Below are 19,625 nucleotides of genomic sequence, written 5' to 3' on the forward strand. Positions count from 1 at the left end.
TCCATATTGAAACGTTTCAACAGCTTTTCAGTATAATTCGTTTGATGCACAAGTATGCCATTGCTCATATGTTCAATTTGTAAACCAAGACAATATTTGGTTTTTCCAAGGTCTTTCATTTCAAATTCTTTCTTTAAAGAATAACTGCTTCATGAATTTCTTTTTGCGTCCCAATTATATTTAGGTCATCAACATATACAGTTATGATCACATATCCTGATGTTGTCTTCTTAATAAAGACACATGGACAGATAAGATTATTTGTATAACCTTTACTTGTCATATACTCGCTCAAACGATTGTACCACATCCTTCTAGATTGTTTCAACCCATATAAAGATCTTTGTAATTTGATCGAGTACATTTCTTTGGGTTTTGAACTTAACGCTTCAAGAAGTTTAAATCCTTCAGGAACTTTCATATAGATGTCACTATCAAGTGATCCATACAAGTAAGCTGTAACGACATCCATAAGACGCATTTCTAACTTTTTAGAAATTGCTAAGCTGATTAAGTATCTAAAGGTTATTGCATCCATAACGGGAGAATATGTTTCTTCATAGTCTTTTGTTGAGTGAATCTAATTCAGCTTGCATAGCGCCTTTCCATTTATCTCAATCATGTCTATTTTGACAATCATTGACAGATTTTGGTTCAGGATCATCATCTCCACCCATGATGTCACTTGCTATAGAATAAGAAAATATCTCATCAATATTTTCCATTTCATATCGGTTCCATATGATATGTGTATGACCATAGTTGATTGATATCTCTTTGTTGGTATCATCAACATCTTTCTCATGAGAGGTTTCGGTATTTACTGTTTTATCAAGATCATTCTCTTTGTGGTCAATTTCTTTTGCAAGTGCTTTTCTTTTTCGTGGATTCTTATCCTTTGAACCGATTGGCCTTCCACGTTTCAAACGTTTTTGAGATTCATGAGCTATCTTATTGTCTATTGCCTTACTTGGGATCTCAACTCGAGCTGGAGCATTAGCAGCTGGTATATGAGATTTTGTAACTCTGTTTGTATCAGTAAAAGCATCAGGCAATTGATTTGCAATGTCTTGCAAGTGTATTATCTTTTGAACCTCTGTCTCACATTGTTTTGTTCTTGGATCAAGATGAGACAATGAAGGCACACACCATGAGACATCATTTTCTCGTTTTTTATTTTCTCCCCCTAATGCTGGGAACATTGCCTCGTTAAAATGGCAGTCATCAAAACGTGCTTTAAATACATCACCTGTTAAAGGTTCAAGATATCGTATGATGGAGGCTGTTTCATATCCAACATATATTCCCAACCTTCTTTGAGGTCCCATTTTTGTGCGTTGTGGTGGTGCAATAGGAACATACACTGCACACCCAAAAATTTTAAGGTGGGAAATGTCTGGCTCATGGCCAGAAACAAGTTGTAGTGGGGAGTGCTTATGATTTGCACTTGGTCTCACACGAATCAGTGATCCAGCATGTAAAATTGCATGACCCCAAATCGACACAGGAAGTTTTGTTCTCATTATTAATGGTCTAGCGATTAGCTGTAAACGTTTGATCAATGATTCAGCTAAGCCATTTTGTGTGTGTACATGAGCAACAGGGTGTTCGACAACAATTCCCACAGACATACAATAATCATTAAAAGCATGTGATGTAAATTCACCAGCATTATCAAGTCTTACCCTTTTAACAGTGTAATCAGGGAAATGTGCTCGTAGTTTGATAATTTAAGCAAGAAATTTTGCAAAGGCAACATTACGAGTTGATAATAAAGAGACATGAGACCATCTGCTGGATGCGTCTATCAAGACCATGAAATATCTAAACGGTCCACATGGTGGATGAATTGGTCCATATATATCACCTTGAATTCTTTCAAGGAACATTGGTGATTCCTTGTCAACTTTTAAGGACGAAGGCCTTGTAATTAGTTTTCCAAGAGGTACACAGAGGCATTTTATTAGATTGGGGGATCCTTTGATATTTCAATGGATGTCCATGTGTGTTTCAATAATTCTTTTCATCATTGTAGATCCTGGATGGCCTAGTCTGTCATGCCATAAGTTAAATGTCTTAGGATCACAAGAACTTTCCTTTACTGCCATATGTGCTTGAGGCACATTAATGTGTGTATAATGCAAACCAGAGTGGAGCATTGGCAGTTTTTCCAATATATGGTCTTTGCTCATGATGTGTAAATATTTCTTATTATCAACAGTCCTTGACTGAGTATCATATCCGTTATGATATATGTTTTTGAAACTCAACAAGTTTCTTGTTGATTTTGGGAAAAATAAAGCATTCTCTATTAAGAGCTTTGTACCATTTGGTAATATTAAATTTGCTTATCCACTCCTTCTATCAAGTTTGTAGGACCTGATATTGTATCAACGGTTCCTTTTGTTGGTTTCAACTCATAAAAATATTTCTTAGATTTAAGTATAGTGCGTGTGGCGCCACTATCCGCTATACATATATCTGCATCATTTGTCTGCTCTTGTGCTCCAGTGGTATTCATTTTAATCTTGAAAATATAAAGAGAAATAATAATAAGTGTATAACGAAGGCATTGTGAATTATTTTATAATGAGAAGTTTATTTATTAGTTGAAAACGTTACATGAAAAGAAAGACTAATGAAACATAATACAAATAGTTATAATAAAGGAAATTACATAATTGTTGCATATAATTATTATGGTTTAGCAACATTTATTTCAGAGTTCCATGTCATTGGTATAGTCGACGACATTCAGTTTGAGTTGATATCATTAAAATTATCCACATGGTTCACCTCCTTTTCTTTTCTTTTGAGAGAGGCTTGGTAAAGTTCACACAAATGTGAAGGTGTATGACAAGCCTTTGACCAATGATTTGTACTTCCACATTTGAAACAAGAAGTGCCATTGTTTTCGGACCTACCAGCTTCATTCCTTTTGTTATACTGGTTGGAATTGCTATTTTGTGGAGTGTGGTAATTGGGGGTTCTTTGATTTCGACCACGACCACGTCCAAGACCATGGGAATTACCTCGGAAATTATTATTTCCTTTGAAGGAATGGTTGTGACCATTACCTTTACCAAAATGGCCACGACCACGGCCTCGTCCCCATTTTCTTCCAGAGTCTTTAGTATCATCATTACTAACAACATTTGCTTCTGGAATGGCTAATGATCCAGTGGGACGAGCTTGATGAGTTTTCATTAGTAGCTCATTGTTTTTCTCTGCTACGAGGAGAAATTAATTTAGATCAGAATATCTTTGAAACCTTTGCAACCGATATTATTGTTGCAAGTTTATATTTGATGCATGAAATGTGGAGAAAGTTTTCTCCAACATATCTTCCTCCGTAACAGTTTGCCCACAGAATCGGAGTGTTGAGCATATTCTGAACAAAGCAGAGGTGTATTCATTCACCTTTTTAAAATCTTGGAACCTGAGATTGTTCCATTCATCTCTAGCAGTGGGAAGTAAAACTTCCCTCTGATGATCGAATCTGCTTTTTAAATCTTCCCACAAAACACATGGATCCTCACAATTTGAATATTCAAATTGCAACATCTCATCAATGTGTTTGTGGAGGAAGACATCGGCTTTTGCCTTGTCTTGATCGCTACATTTATTCCCTGCCGTTATCGTTTCCAAAACATCCACTGATTTGAGATGTCGCTTAACATGTGCCGTCCACGGCATATAATTTTCTCCTGTGATATTAAGAGCTGGGAATTCAATTTTTGCGATGTTTGCCATTTTGTTGCTAAACATAAATAAGATAAATATTAAAATCTAAATACTCATTAAAAATGAGATAACATATAAAGGTACAACTATAAACAAATAAATGAATACATAAGTACTAAAAAGATGAGGTGGAAGCTCATATATTAAGGTCGGCAACAATATTAATATTATGCCGGCCAATATTAAAATAGGGTGAATCATCTTCGAAATTTTTTTTTCTTGAATAACTTTGAGAAGAAGAGTGTTTGCTGTGGAAAAAATTTGATTGATAATTGGTTATTTATAGTGGTAAATTATAACCGTTTTGTAACGGTTATATTACTGTTTTATAGCCGTTGTACAACGGTTATATATATATATATATGTGTATGTATATGTATATGTATATGTATATGTATATGTATATGTATATGTATATGTATATGTATATGTATATGTATATGTATATGTATATGTATATGTATATGTATATGTATATGTATATGTATATGTATATGTATATGTATATGTATATGTATATGTATATGCATATGTATATGTATATGCATATGCATATATAATAAATGATGTATTAAGGAAATGTTATTTTATAAGATATAAAATTAGGATGTATAACAATAAGAATAAAAATGTTAGTATACATGAATGTAAACTCTAAATTAAATGTTAGTACGTGCGTATAAATAAAAGTTAGATGCATAAATAAATACAAGTGTTATCAAGTCTCTTAGTCTCTTTATTTTATTTTTCATTTTTTAAGTATGGGACTTAATTGTTTTTATGATAGGAGTGTCTGGATAGCAGGGTCTCCTAAAGGAAACAATCGCACGATACATAAAAAGACATGTTACGTTTTTGTAGTCCAACAACGATCGTATATCCATCGTAAGATACATCTGCACTGGTATTAGTTTATCATAACAACTATAGTTTATATATTAATCAAATGCTTACTTTGATTAGAACTGCTTGAACGTTTCCTTGGCTAGAGCCTCGTGCTGATAACGTGTTATAATATAACAAGGATTAACACAAGATTAGTGCTAAAACTTTAAGAACTTTAGAAATGTTATAAGAGAAAGAAGAAGAGAGTTGTATAACTTATAAAAGTGTATACATGAGGTGCATTTTTCCTTCTACCTTAAGCTAGTATTTATACTACAAAAAGATTAACTATTTGGTGGACAAGGTTAACTATTTGGTGGACAAGGTTAACTATTTAGTAGACAAGGTTACCCACAAGTTTGACAAAGTGTTCATCCACTTGCTTGGGTAAAATCTTAGAGGTAAATCTTGATCTATATGGTAAACTCTATGTGATATTCATAACAGATATGAAGTTTTACATTTTAATAATAGAATTTTAATTGAGGATTTGAGATGGCCACAAAATTTCCATTCAACTCCTCTGATTTAAACTTTGGCCACCAAAAGTCTAAAATGATACTTACACTTTTGTCCCAAGTTTAAAAATTTTGTTGAATTTTTAGTCCATATATAGCAACAAATTAAAAATGGGCCTATATGTCAATACTTTACGAATGGAAATTTATCATTAAAATAAGAAATATAATATTGTAAATATATTACACCAAATTTAAGTTGTTATCAATCACCAGGCTCTTTAACATAATCAAGCAAGCATCCATTCTTCTCATTTTTAGTTGTATCATAAGACCTTTTAGAAATTTAATAGAAAGAAAAGAATTTTAGCAATGTACCTCAAAATGTAAAAGTAGAATAAAAAAGAATTATAAAGAATATTACTAATTATTAATCTGAAAATGAATGTTTAACTTTAAATTACAGTTTGTCTCAAAAATATAGTTTAGTTTTAAAATATTCATCATGCTTCTCATTCTATCCTTAATTAATACTTACATTTCTAAAAAAAAACTATAAGTGGGCAAGTTCAATGAATAAAGGAAAAATTACAAGTTTTGTCTTTTATCTTTATACTAGTTTTTAGGTGGTATCCTTTTTAACGAATGTTGACAGGCGATATCCTTTACTAGGTATTTTGTTGCAACTTAGTCCTTTACACCCAACCCAGTTAAAAAACCCTGTTAATTGTTGACAGGCGGTGTCCTTTACTAGGTATTTTGTTGCAAGTTTAGTCCTTTACCTAGGTATTTTGTTGCAAGTTTAGTCATTTACACCCAACAATTAACAAGGTTTTTTAACTGGGTTGGGTGTAAAGGACTAAACTTGCAACAAAATACCTAGTAAAGGACACCTCCTGTCAACATTCATTAAAAAAGACACCGTCTAAAAAGTGGTATAAAGATAAAAGACAAAACTTGTAATTTTTCCATGATTAAATTTGAAACTTTATTAAACCCATGTGACTTTTATGTAGAAAAACTTATGTTTGGCTTGGATTGAGGAAGATGGTGTATGGATAACAATACAAATAAACTTTTTATTGTGTAGAAAATGGCCCGGTGGAATGATGAAACATATAACATAATTTTACACAGTACATTGATTTGAGCATAACCTATGTTATTTGAAACTAGCCCCTTCATGATCTAAGCTCGAACCATCCGTCTGCTCGTCTTCAACCGCAAGTTCACCTGACAGTTGGCTTGTTCCCTATTCAGAAGCAGGTCGTTCCAGCTCATCTTGCACCACCTTTTGACTGTCCTGTTACATCATCATCATCTGAATGCCAAGGGTCGGAGGAGTCTGAATCGCTCATTGGCTCATCATTGAACTCGTTAACACCTGGTAACTGTTGGCTACTTTCTTCAAAAGTAGGTGATTCGTTTGTATGTTGTGATTCTGTTTGACTCTGCCCTGTTACATCATCATCATCTGAATGCCAAGCGTCGGAGTCTGAACCATTCATTAGCTCATCGTTGAACTCGTCAACACCTGGTAACTGTTGGCTACTTTCTTCAAAAGTAGGTGATTCTGTTTGACTCAGCCCTGTTACATCATCAACGTTAAACTCGTTAACACCTGGCAACTGTTGGCTACTTTCTTCAAAAGTAGGTGATTCTGTTTGACTCAGCCCTGTTACGTCATCAACGTTAAACTCGTTAACACCTGGTAACTGTTGGCTACTTTCTACGAAAGTAGGTGATTCGGTTTGACTCAGCCCTGTTACGTCATCAACGTTGAACTCGTTAACACCTGGTAACTGTTGGCTACTTTCTTCAAAAGTAGGTGATTCGGTTTGACTCAGCCCTGTTATGTCATCAACGTTGAACTCGTTAATACCTGGTAACTGTTGGCTACTTTCTTCAAAAGTAGGTGATTCGGTTCGAATCAGCCCTGTTACGTCATCAATGTCGAACTCGTTAACACCTGGTAACTGTTGGCTACTTTCTTCAAAAGTAGGTGATTCGGTTCGAATCAGCCCTGTTACGTCATCAACGTCGAACTCGTTAACACCTGGTAACTGTTGGCTACTTTCTTCAAAAGTAGGTGATTCGGTTTGACTCAGCCCTGTTATGTCATCAACGTTGAACTCGTTAATACCTGGTAATTGTTGGCTACTTTCTTCAAAAGTAGGTGATTCGGTTCGAATCAGCCCTGTTACGTCATCAACGTCGAACTCGTTAACACCTGGTAACTGTTGGCTACTTTCTTCAAAAGTAGGTGATTCGGTTTGACTCAGCCCGGTTACATCATCGTTGAACTTGTTAACATCTGACAACTGTTGGCTACTTTCTTCAGAAGCAGGTGATTCCGGTGTATGTTGTGCTTTGGTTTGACTTTGCCCTGTTACATCATCAATGTTGAACTCGTCAACACCTGGTAACTGTTGGCTACTTTCTTTAAAAATAGGTGATTCGGTTGTATACTGTGCTTCTGTTTGACTCTGCCCTGTTACAACATGATCGTTGAACTCGTTAACATCTTGTAACTGTTGGCTTCTTTCTTCAGAAGTAAGTGATTCTGGCGTATGTTGTGCATCGGAGTCCGAATCATATGTTGGCTCATCGTTGAACTTGTTTGCATCTGATAACCCCCGATCGCTTATTTCTTCAGAAATAGGCGATTCCGGTGTATGCGGTGCTTCCGTTTGACTCTGCCGTTGTACATCATCATCTGAATCAGTCATCGTCTCAGCTTCGACTACTGGAACCAGTAGTTCATTATAGGAAGCATCACCATCTGAATGGAAGCTATCAGCATCTGGACCATTTATCCGTTCGTCTTTTATGTCTGAGAGCAATCGTTCATCCTCAGCATCCACGAAACTATGTGGACTAATATCTACGGAAGTAGGTGGTGTCGATGCATAAGGTGACTCGCTTTCAACCTGCATTGTATCTTCATCATTCAACCCCAAGTCAGTCGGGAACGGTTGCTCACCGTCAGCATCCGTCAAAAACCGCCAACGCGTTTCGTCTGACGCGTGTGGTTCCTTTTCTCCGTTATCTGAACTCCAGTCATCCGCTTCTAAACCATCCATCTTGTCATCCATAGCCCGTGACTTGGCTTGATTATTAGCATCTAATGAAGAATGTTTCGTTTCATCGTTATCTATGCTCCAGTCATCTGAATCCGAATCTGAACCGTCTGTTTGTTGATTGTTTATAGCCAATAGCGCGAGTTTATCATGAATACTCGGCATAAACGGTGAAGAAGTGCTTGCAGGCGTCGGTGATGACTTCTGACCTGTGTCTTGAACTTCGTCATCGTCGTCGTCGCCATCATAAAGCGCTTCAAGTATCATTTTAACCGCGTCTTTCATGATCATGATCTTATCGCGAGTGTTCTTCCAATACCGCTTGTTTGTTTTTGCAGGTGTAGATTCCTTATGGTTAAGTCTTTTTTGTATGGCCAATGTTTTTCTCACTTCGTTACATGTATTATCCAATATCTTTAAAAAATCGCGAACTATGGCAAACAATCGTAAGCCTTCGTCTTTTCCAGATTTCCCATGGAAATAATCCGCTGTGCTCTTGACCACTGCCATTATCCGTTTCTCTTCTTCGATCATCCACTTGATATCCGCTTCTGCATACTCCAAAAACCGAGTGAGTGCGTTAATAAACTCGGTAGCTCCTTCTGCTTTTTTCATCTCTTCATTCATAAATTCTTTCGTTTTCTTCAACATATTTCCCAATTTAGAAACCGTTGACGTTAACATCTCACCGTCAATAATGGATGCTTTTTTCACATCGTTGAGTTCCTCGCTTAATTTCGAAACAACCTCCATACCTAACATTTTGAGATGTTCGGGTGATTCATTGTTCGGTTCGAGACCTTGGTGTCTAGCCACCTTGATTCCTTCATACCGGATGATTTCTTGAACCACGAATGATAAAAGAGTCGTTTTTCCATCGGTTCCTTTGACATCAGAAAGTTTCAAAAGGGTATCGAGTTTGAACGCCTGGGCCCCACCACGGTATGTACCGTCATTCATCCGGTTACCCGTTTTGAGAACTGCTTCTAGAAGCCTCAAGAAGAGTCTGCTGCTTGTAAGTTTGTTGCATGCTACCTGTAATGCAAGTCCAGTAAGTACGATCAAAAACAAAATCACAAACTTCTTGATTACCGAAAGCAATATTATTCAGTACCTCCAGAGTGGCAAATGATTCTTTAGCCACATGGTAATTCTCATGAAGGGAACTCATGAACAGCAAAGCTTCGAGACGTTTAAACGCAAACGGGATCTCAACCAAGTTTTTGAGGAAACGTTCTGAAGTACCGAGTTGGTTAAGATCGCCATTATATAACCGAAGTTTTAGTTCTTCGTCTTGAGTTGGTTGCATTTTCAACAAAGTTGAAATAAGCTCAACTGGAAGCTGAGTGCCTGATCAATCACACATTTATATAAGCATATACATATATTGAAGCCGGTTAACATACTAGACCAACTTATCGTGCGATGCGTCCGCGAGCATCTCAACCACGCATCTGATCTAATCTAGGCCTTCAATTGAACACGGTGGTACAATAGTAATTAACTTTGCATAATTATGCACGTTATTTGCATAATTACTTATGGGTTGGGTTAAAACCTAATTACGCACGTTATTTGCATAATTACGACGTTATATTGGTGGCCACGTACTGTCGCACGTTAAGAGCCTTTTGTATTTAAACCTTTCACTACATATATATATAGGGTGGGGTTCTAGAGCGAACACTAGTGTATTTGCGAACTGAGTGAACAAATCCTGGCCATTGATCTACACACGTGTATGGCCAGGATTAGTTCACTCAGTTCGCAAGCTAACCTAGTGTTCACTTTTGAACCTAATCCTATATATATATATATATACACACACACATACAAGTAGTACAGACATCAGAAGAGCACCAAAAAACTGAAATCACCTTTCTTAACTGCTTCACAGACTTGTTCAGTTGTCACATTCAATGCTCGTAGAAGAATAGCTAAATTCTGCGATTTTTTTGAATCAATGATCTGTATCAACTTGGTTTGAGATTGTAAGTTAGAATCGATCTTCCCGCGCTCTTTCTTATTTTGAGCAGCCACATAACCAAACAGACCCACCATCATGTCCTCATCATACCTGTTTGAGCGTATATGTTTTCAAATATATGCTAAAGAATGTAGTTTGATTTAGTAATCAAAATCATAGTTATTAATAGCGCTCATAGCAAGCGCTATAGCGAATAGTGTAGCGTAGCACTCATGTGTCGCTATTTGATTTTGGCGCCTCCAAAGCAGGCAAACAGCGGGATTTTAGATTTTTTGTTAAGCGTACATATAAAACAGCTTATTTGGATATGATATACATATAAAATATTTCTAAAACTCTCTGCTAGTGTGTCGCTAAACATAAAATAGTGCCCGCTATTTCATCGCTATAGCTACGTGCGTATAGGTAGCTTGTCGCTATCTTCCGCTATTCGCTATCAATAACTATGATCAAAATGAATGATTTTTATTGAGTTAAAGCCTTACTGGAACGATCCATCTTTAAGATGGTGCCAAACCATAGAACGACCTTGAATAGCATTCACTTTGTCCCAAAAAAACGGCTTTAACTTGGTTTGTGTGGGACCCGGATCTCCGTCTTTATTGTTTTCCTCCTTAACATCGTTATGCCTTGGACTACCCGATTTGTTTGATGGAGGTAGGCGTCCTGCCTTTGGTGGCGGTGGTGGTACTTTCAAGCCAGGCAGTGGTGGTGGCGGTGGTGGGCCAGCTGCTTGTGGCGGAGGCGGAGGCGGTGGTGGTGGCGGAGGTGGCGGTGGTGGTGGTGGTGGTGAAGCTGGTGGTGGCGGTGAAAAGACAGCCAACTTTCCTGGTGGGAGCGGTAAAGATGCGGTTCCGGATTCATCGACGCTGTCGAGCAAATTCTTGATCTTGGGATCACGAACCGACACCTTCATTGATCTTTGTAAAGTACCTGAAACGAAAAATATGTATTAATATTAAATGAAAAATTATTAATTGAGCAAAAGAGATTAGACATATGATCACCTAATTTGTTTTTATAGCCCTTGGAGCGTATGTTGACTTTAAGTTCATCTTCTTCTTCTTCTTCTTCTTTTTCGTCTTCTTCGTGTTGTGATTTATTCGCATTGGCTGGTCTAAGTGCATCGCGTCCAAGACAACAATACAACACCGAAGCAAAAAGGCCGAGTGTTACCACCATAGTTATCACTACGACACCTATCAACAACGGTTGCCCGCCAATTGCTCCAATATCAACAAGCTTACGCGAGGGCCTAGAGTAAGAGTTCTCCAACTCTTCAGGTGATGAAAGCAGGGCCCGAATAGGAGAACGTTTGACCGTAGATGGTGAGCATGCGAGCCCATGATCGGATGCTGCACTTGGGCATGCTCTCTTTTGTAGATTGTCAGGAAGTTTTCTGTAAGACGTTGTTTGGTGATTATCGGGATCGTATGAGTTAGAAAGATTTTCTTGCCACTCATCTTTTCCACAGTTGTTATATGTGGATCTTTTGCCATTTACGCAATGCAGGTTACATTCGTCGATAGGTATAGTATTTTGTTCAAACTCGTCAAGACAGTACAGTGTCGGCTGCAAAAGCAATATTTCATTAAATCTGTTAAACACATGTTTTTGAGTTACATTTGAAGCTTTGTAGAGAATCATTCTACTTGATCAAATAGAATAAATGAATAAGTTCAAAATCCCATATGACTTCAAATGATAATATATACGAATCACCAAATACTATATAACAATTAGAGGCTGGTTAACGTACAAGAGTGCCTTAACGTGCGAAGCATATGCGAGTAAATCACGCATGTTATAAAACTCAAACCCTAAGCGACGCATGACCAAAAATCACATAATCACGCATGAAGAAAACACATATTCATGCATAACATCACCTAATCACACATACCATCACATAATCACGTATGAACAAATACCTAATTACCCTAATCACGCACGTTAAAGAATGACACGCGGCGCAATCTCCTACTCGCGTACGCTTCGCACGATAACCACTCCTGTATTTTACACTTTCTCTAACAATTATATAATATGGTCAATGAATGTGAACCAAGGACACAATAATCCCATATTCCATGCAAAAAATGAATCTAAATGATAGGATTAACAGAGAATCATACTGCATTTTCTTCAATAAATTGAGATGTCAAATCGGCTCCATTGCCATACCAACATTCTTTATGGACCGAACGATTTCCTTCCAAAAGATCTACCAAAACTACACACAGAAGAGCTACAAAAACACCTACAAAACCAACCCTTTTGGCAAAGCAGATTGTACCGTTCCATAACAAAGCCCTTCTCATTTGAATCAATGTGTTGTTTATGCAATTATACCAAATTGAACATTTGCTCAACCCTCTAAAGTTTATCCCCAAACAAGCTCAAATCCCTTTTAATTCTAGAAAATATATATAAATTCAAAACCTCACTAAATTCCAAATAAAAATATGATCTTAATCTTCTTTTTTACATACAAATTCAATTCCTAATCAAACCAGAACCCCTTCTGTTTAAGGTAATGAAAATGTTCAAAATTTCATAAATATTCACAAAATTCCCAATCTTTTTTCTGTGATTCTTGTTTTAAAATGCAATCTTCAAACAAAACTCACAATTTCTTTTCCGGTAAAATGTCACAAGATTTTTCTGCGAATTGAGAATCAGAAACAAAATCCAGAATTAACCCACAAATCTTTTTGCCTTCAAAATGATTCGAAAAAAAAAATTCAAACCTAATTTTCAGACAAAAAGAAAAGATTTTTCTAGCTCATTTCTGACCCCCAAATGCAGAAAAAAATGAAGCTGATATGGGAATCTGTTGAGTTGATTGAAGAACTCAAAAGATAGTGGATCCGAAAAAGTTATAAATGTTGGGAAAAAGTGAAGATTATGAAACTATGATGTTGGAAGAAATTGGCTGTTAGGGGAAATCTCTCGATGGGTTGGTGGGTTTGATTGTATTTTAGGATGAAGAATCAAGAGAGGCTGGAAATGAGGAGCCTGCCACTAGGATGATTTTTCTCAACAAAACAACGGTTGTATTTTTATCAAACAAACATATGATTGTTTATATAAAACTCTATTTAAAAACTTTGTATAATATCAATAATTCTACTTTAACCAATTATGAGAGGTTTGGCAGATAATCCTTGTATAAGATAAGACAAGAAAATTATGTAATGTGATTAGATGGTATACAAACATATAGGACGTTGACTCGCTTATTACATATAGGGCAGTGAATGTGATGGTATATGGGCGAATATGGCCGTGAATGTGATGGTATATGGATGCTTAGAGCAGTGAATGTGATGATATACGGACGTATAGCGCGGTGAATGTGATGTTATACGGACGTATAGGGTGACAAACGTAATGGTATGTATACCTCTATATAAGGCAGCAGATGTGATTGTACAAGCTCGTATAGGTAGTGAATGCGATACATATGCCCGTGTAGCATATATTGATTTGATTGATAAAGTGATTTAATAGTAGGAGGAAATGTAAGGATGCTGCTAAATGTACCCATCTCTCACAAACTTAAAAGTGAGGCACATCATTAAAAAAAATCCCCTCACATAAGAATAACGAAGGTGTATGTATACAAAAGAGGTGGGAGTACGTTTAGAAAAAAAAATATGGATAGAAAGTGTTAAAATTGGTGTTCAATAGTTCATGAAGTAGGTGGGAAATACTAGGGGTGCAAACAAGCGTAGTGGCTCGCGAGCTACTCGAGATCGGCTCGTAAAAAAAGCTCAAAACAAGCCGAGCTTTATCGAGCTCGAGCCTGACATGTGAAGCTCATCAGGCTCGTCGAGCATAGCGTAATATTAGTTTCTATTAATATTTGATAGCATTTATCCCTTATTTAAAGTTGTCTAGTAAACGAACCGAGCCGATCTTATTTAAACATGTTTACGAGTCAAGCCAAGCCCGAACCTAAAAGTAAGCTTATTTAAAAAAAACGAGTACAGGCTTCACTTATTAAGCTCGCAAGCCTAGACGAGTCTATTTTTATATCTTATTATTAACTAATGGATAATAAACGTGCCGAGCTCCAGCTTAAGAAACTACCAATGAGCCAAGCTTGAGCTTTAAAAACCAAGCTCGAACTAATCCAAGCTCGAGCTTTCATAAGTTAATCAGGCTCGAGCTCGTTCTAGGCTCGTTTGCACCCCTAGGGAAAATAATATTATAATAATATATATATATCAAAATCAGTTAATCTATATGTTACAGTTTGAGGATATCTTAAACGAAGTAAATCAATCGTAAAGGGGATGTAGCTCAGATGGTAGAGCGCTCGCTTAGCATGCGAGAGGTACGGGGATCGATACCCCGCATCTCCAAACTTTTTGTTTTTTTTTTTAACTTTCTGCCATTGATGACACTGAAGGTTTCACAAAATCCACAAGTAAAATGCAATCTTGGAGAATGAATTGGTACCTTGCTGGACTGTGCTGCTGCTTGATCTTTTCAATGATTAGTTAGAATGTCACGGATACTGAGACTCAAAACATCCCAGTTAGTCAAGCATCACGGGCGGCTAACCGATGTCTATTGGCAATACGTTCTTTAACTCAGAATATCTAAACTCCCTTCACGTGCCACAACATGCCAGCGCAGCAACCACAACCACCCTTTTTCAGTTTTTCAACAATATCCAAACCCAAACCATCACGCTTCGATAACTTGTACCATACGCATAACCACATGTACACTACCCTACTCTCACTAAATCCACCTCTGCAACAAAACACACATCCATTCTCCACCCCACCATCACTGATGATAACTGATAACAACAATTAATTACACAGCAAAATCCGCCATTTTCACTCCCTCAAGCATCTGCAAAACGTTCACTTATTGACACAAACAATGCTGTGTTACGTAGGTAAGGCAACGAAGATTTTCATCTTCATCATCGTTGTTATTGTTATCACTAGCCTTGTTATCGGAATTAGTGTAATCGGAAGGAATAATAATCGATCTAAATCTCGTAACTGCTCCGGAGAAGGTTGTTCAATTTCCGGTGACTCTCATCCGCCACCGGTGCAGATGCCGTTCGCATCGTTGCCGAATTCTAATCCGTCTGATCCAGCTGTCAGTTCCACCGCACCTCCGCCTCCGTCGGAAACCTCTCTGTCAACTCCACCACCGCCGGAAACCGATATGACACCGCCGGAACCTCCGGAAACCTCTCTGTCACCGCCGCCACCACCGGAAGTCTCTCTGTCACCGCCTCCACCGCCGGAAACTTCTCTGCCTCCGCCGCCGTCGGCGTTGCCTGATAATCCGTCGCCGGTTACGGTTACTCCTCCGGCGGCAGTTACGGCGGCTCCGCCGCAGGCGGTTACGGTGTCTCCAGGTCCGACGAATGGTTGATAACTTTCTTCATATTTACGTGAATTATATTTATTTGTTTTTGTTTTGAGAAATCATTGATTGATTTTGAGGAATTTGTTATGCTAATTTTAACGATTTGATATTGAATTGTTGTTGAATTTACTCTTTGACTAATGGATTGTGTTGTTAGATTCATTGTTTTGATATTGTTGTTGATATGGAAGAATGCATTACTTCGGAATTATCACCGGTTTTGTTGATGAGAATTTACTTGAATTTAATACAAAACGTAGAAAAAAAGACTTACATTATGGTAGATTTAATATCATTAAATGAAGTTGATACAATTAATATCATCACAAATATCTGATTAATGGCCGTTTGTTTATCTCTTAATGAGACTTTTAATGGTTCAGATTTTTTACTGGTTCAGCATTTAATGATTCAAACTGTTTATTTCGTGACCAAATGTCTGAATAGTTCAGACATTTGTCTCTGAATGGTTAAGTATTATACAGAGTTTGGATGGTTAAGATCTCTAATCTGAATTGGTCAGACATTTGCCTCTGAAGAGTTAAGTATTATACTGGCTTTTAGTGATTTAGAGCTCTTACTGGTTCAGCACTTAGGCGCTGTTTGGCAACTTCTAAATAGTTAAGTGCTGAACCAATAAGAGGTCTGAACCATTCAAGTGCTGAACCAGTAAGAGGTCTGAACCATTAAGAGCCAGTATAATGCTTAACCCTTCAGAGGCAAATGTCTGACCAATTCAGATTAGAGGTCTTAACCATTCAGACTCTGTATAATACTTAACCATTCAGAGGCAAATATCTGAATCATTAAGACATTTGCTCACGAAACAAACAGTCTGAACCATTAAGTGCTGAACCAGTAAGAGGTCTGAACCATTAAGAGCCTCATTAAGAGGTAAACAAACAGCCCCTTAATTATTCAGAAGTTGCTAAACGGCCCCTAAAAGTTTTCTCCGGTTTTTAATTATTTTAAAAAATTTCCCGTATTTTACAATTTTTTATACAATTTGTTTTTAGTAATCTCTAAATAAGTCAATATTATGCAGGATAACCAAAATATACAATTTCATTACACATGATTATCTTTCATAGAAAGGGGTTAGCTAACATTGATTGAAAGCATAAAGCATACAATTGTGGCTTTGATAGAGGAATTAGTCTGTTGTGGTAGGGCCACCCAATGAGATTAGTCACTTACCCATGAATGATGAATCAAATCAAGTGATAAAAAGAGTTACTCATTTGAAAAGTAAATATAAGGATTTTTAAGGACACTAATGACACCAAGATTCATGCGGTCACAAGTCACGCAACTTAACTAATCACCTGCCTAGAAGTAGATCAGTATTTTTACGTTTGAGATTGAGTATTGGCGGAAAATTTGAACAATTACCCTAGTTGTGCAAACCTGACTTTATCAGTACAATATCTAAAATACGGGATCCAAATGTTAACACAGACAATTTCAATGCCATTGCAAGCTCAAAGTATGTGTTGAGAAAATTAATAATGTCAAATTATTATTTTGATTTCTCAACAAACAATAAGATTCCCAAAATAGGATTAACATGTAGATTATGAAATTTTCAAAAATATATGTTCAAGTTTTAGTAGCTAAAATATTTTACTCATAATAACTTTAATAAATAAATAAAGTGTCAAATTATTCTTTCGATAACTTAACAAGTTGACACCGCATATGGGCTTCGACCTAATTTTTGTTGTTTCAACCTAGCCCACCATCAAACTGACCCACTCACATTATAGCTTTAATCGAATATATTAAGTAAACTAAAAAAGTCTGAAAGTTTCATTACATGATCACAAAATATGTAACCATTGTAATTTTTAGAGGTATAATTTTCCAACAGTTTCTAAAACACGACACAGAAGTAATCAGCTTTCTGGTTGTCAAATCTAAAATTCATGGTTATGTATGAGTTGATCGGTTTAATTAAGTGGATCATGTTCGGGTTGACACATTTAGACCATTTAATTGAATATTGAACCGTTTATAACTTGTTTAACTCCTTATTTTACGACCCACCAAGGCGACTATCATGTATACCACTTGATTACTATTTGTTTGACACATTTAGATAAATGAGTTATATAAGTCATATCCGGGTTACTCGATTTTAAGTGTGTGTTGTTATGATATGCGGATCATCTTAAATTGAACAAATCAGCTCGTCAACTCATCAATTCATCATGAGTTACACCCCTAATATATTTTTTCACACGATTTACCCCTTTTATATTATATTCTTCTGCTATAATCATTGTAAAATAAATGTAACTGGGTATACAATTACTGTAAGACGCAATTTACCATTTACCACATTTATGATCTATCACTTAACAAACTAACATGGGTATTCCTTTGTTAGTTTTAATCCTGAAATGGGTTGTGAAAGACAATGGGTATAATTAGTAGAAAACAAGTTTATTTCCAAATTGGCTTCCAATAAGAAAACAAAAGGAAAAAATAGAAATACATAAGAATTACATAACAAAATAAAAACTTACGTATAGATTTAAAATTAACTAATAGATTTTTCATATGAGCACGTTCCAACTACATAACTAACACAATTATAAAACACTTTTTTTAACTTTTTTAAAAGTCACTTTTATAAATAAAAAAAATATATAGCAATATGACACTCATATTAAAGATAAAAAAAAATATTTGATTTTATGATATAATTTTTTTTCAAAAATAATAAAGTATATAAAAGTTATTTTTGTTTAAAAAATTTGGTGGAATTAGTATTTAATAGATTATGGCTAAATAACCAAAATACTCATAACTTGATAGTATTTATATACTATCAATTTAGAAAATATTTGTGCAATGATAGTTGTACACTATGCTTTGTTATTTGTTAATGCATTTGTGGGTTGTATTTTAAGCCAATTTGGTTGTAAGTTGTTTTGGCATTTATATATTATTAATTATTAATTGAAACATTTGTGTGCATCATTGGTTGTAAGATGTGCTTAAGTGGTTGTACCTTAATCAAACATAGGTTTTAAGTTGTGCTTAAGTGGTACCTTAATCAAATAATAATGGTTTCATTACCTTACCAAATTCAATATGTTTTGTATGCATGTATGGTTGTCAGTTGTGCTTAAGTGGTTGTACACTAATCAAATAATGGTTTCATTATCTTACCATATTCAATCGGTTTGATTCATTCAAAGTTGTGTTGTTTTATTTGTAAATTATTATTATTTATAATAATCTAATTAATTTAGCAAAAATCTTGTATAAATATGATTTGCAACATATTGATGCAATGGTTGTTGTAATGTATGCATTATGGTTTGTATAGTGGTAATGATATATATTATATATAGATTACGATGAACCTGTCAAATGGGAAAAAATAGACACGGGTTCATCGTAACGCTCGAGTCCTAAATCAACTTAATTATTTTATTCTTTGTTTTACGTTTCGGTTTAATTTCTTCGCATTAACACCGCAACTTCAATGTCGGCGGTCGCTGACAGTAGTGTGGTATTAGTGCTCACCCCCACCGCAACGCGGGGAGTGCTTAATACTAGTTGATTATTAATTATAGAGATTTTAATTGTAGTCAATACCATTTAAATTATTAATGACTCAAGTCTATTCTTACAATTTGTTTGTACATAATTTCAACTTAGTTGATACTTGATAGTTGCTCAAGTGAATCTATTGTTGTACCTTGTTCTAGTTAGGTACACATACTCCTCAAACGGACGGACAAATCGAAATGACAATTAAAACAATGGAAGATATGCTTAGAGCTTGTGTAATTGATTTCGTAGGTAATTGAGACGATCACTTACCTTTAATAGAATTTTCTTATAACAACAGTTATCACACAAGTATCAACGATGCACTGTTCGAGGCACTTTATGGACGAAAGTGTCGAACCCCAGTCTGTTGGGCAGAAATTGGGGAAAAGAAACTATCTGGACCTGAGATAGTGCAGGAAACAACCGATAAGATCATTCAAGTCAAGGAACGACTAAAAGCAGCACGTGATCGACAGAAGAGCTACGCTGATAACAGACGTA

At 36.0% G+C, this 19,625-nt stretch overlaps 4 protein-coding genes and 1 non-coding gene across 6 annotated transcripts; 2 read left to right on the forward strand and 3 right to left on the reverse strand.

The window, feature by feature from the left end:
• Window positions 1–2,754: 2,754 nt before the first annotated feature.
• On the reverse strand, window positions 2,755–3,207 carry LOC110923899. The gene has a single exon (XM_022167951.1). It carries the CDS (start codon window positions 3,205–3,207, stop codon window positions 2,755–2,757), a length of 453 nt encoding a protein of 150 aa, XP_022023643.1.
• A 78-nt stretch (window positions 3,208–3,285) lies between these two features.
• LOC110923900 lies at window positions 3,286–3,753 on the reverse strand. Its single transcript, XM_022167952.1, has one exon. It carries the CDS (start codon window positions 3,751–3,753, stop codon window positions 3,286–3,288), a length of 468 nt encoding a protein of 155 aa, XP_022023644.1.
• Window positions 3,754–6,142: 2,389 nt separating this feature from the next.
• LOC110925963 lies at window positions 6,143–14,742 on the reverse strand. Of its 2 annotated transcripts, none has more exons than XM_022169749.2 (6): window positions 14,622–14,742; window positions 11,162–11,726; window positions 10,640–11,087; window positions 10,045–10,244; window positions 9,282–9,517; window positions 6,143–9,202 (listed from the first exon to the last, which is right to left on the reverse strand). In XM_022169749.2, the coding sequence occupies exons 2-6, from the start codon at window positions 11,334–11,336 to the stop codon at window positions 6,365–6,367; spliced, it is 3,897 nt and encodes a 1,298-aa protein (XP_022025441.1). In that variant the 5' UTR covers window positions 11,337–11,726; window positions 14,622–14,742; the 3' UTR covers window positions 6,143–6,364. The 2 variants fall into 2 exon arrangements, with proteins under 2 accessions (XP_022025441.1, XP_022025440.1); XM_022169748.2 differs by lacking the exon at window positions 14,622–14,742 and adding an exon at window positions 12,290–13,265.
• Window positions 14,452–14,524, forward strand: TRNAA-AGC. The gene has a single exon. It is a non-coding gene; the product is annotated as a tRNA-Ala (tRNA).
• Window positions 14,743–15,056: 314 nt separating the features above from the next.
• On the forward strand, window positions 15,057–15,563 carry LOC110923901 (proline-rich receptor-like protein kinase PERK2). Its single transcript, XM_022167953.1, has one exon. The coding sequence runs from the start codon at window positions 15,057–15,059 to the stop codon at window positions 15,561–15,563; it is 507 nt and encodes a 168-aa protein (XP_022023645.1).
• Window positions 15,564–19,625: the final 4,062 nt, after the last annotated feature.

This window comes from Helianthus annuus, chromosome 17, assembly GCF_002127325.2.
Source record: "Helianthus annuus cultivar XRQ/B chromosome 17, HanXRQr2.0-SUNRISE, whole genome shotgun sequence".
NCBI lineage: Eukaryota > Viridiplantae > Streptophyta > Magnoliopsida > Asterales > Asteraceae > Helianthus > Helianthus annuus.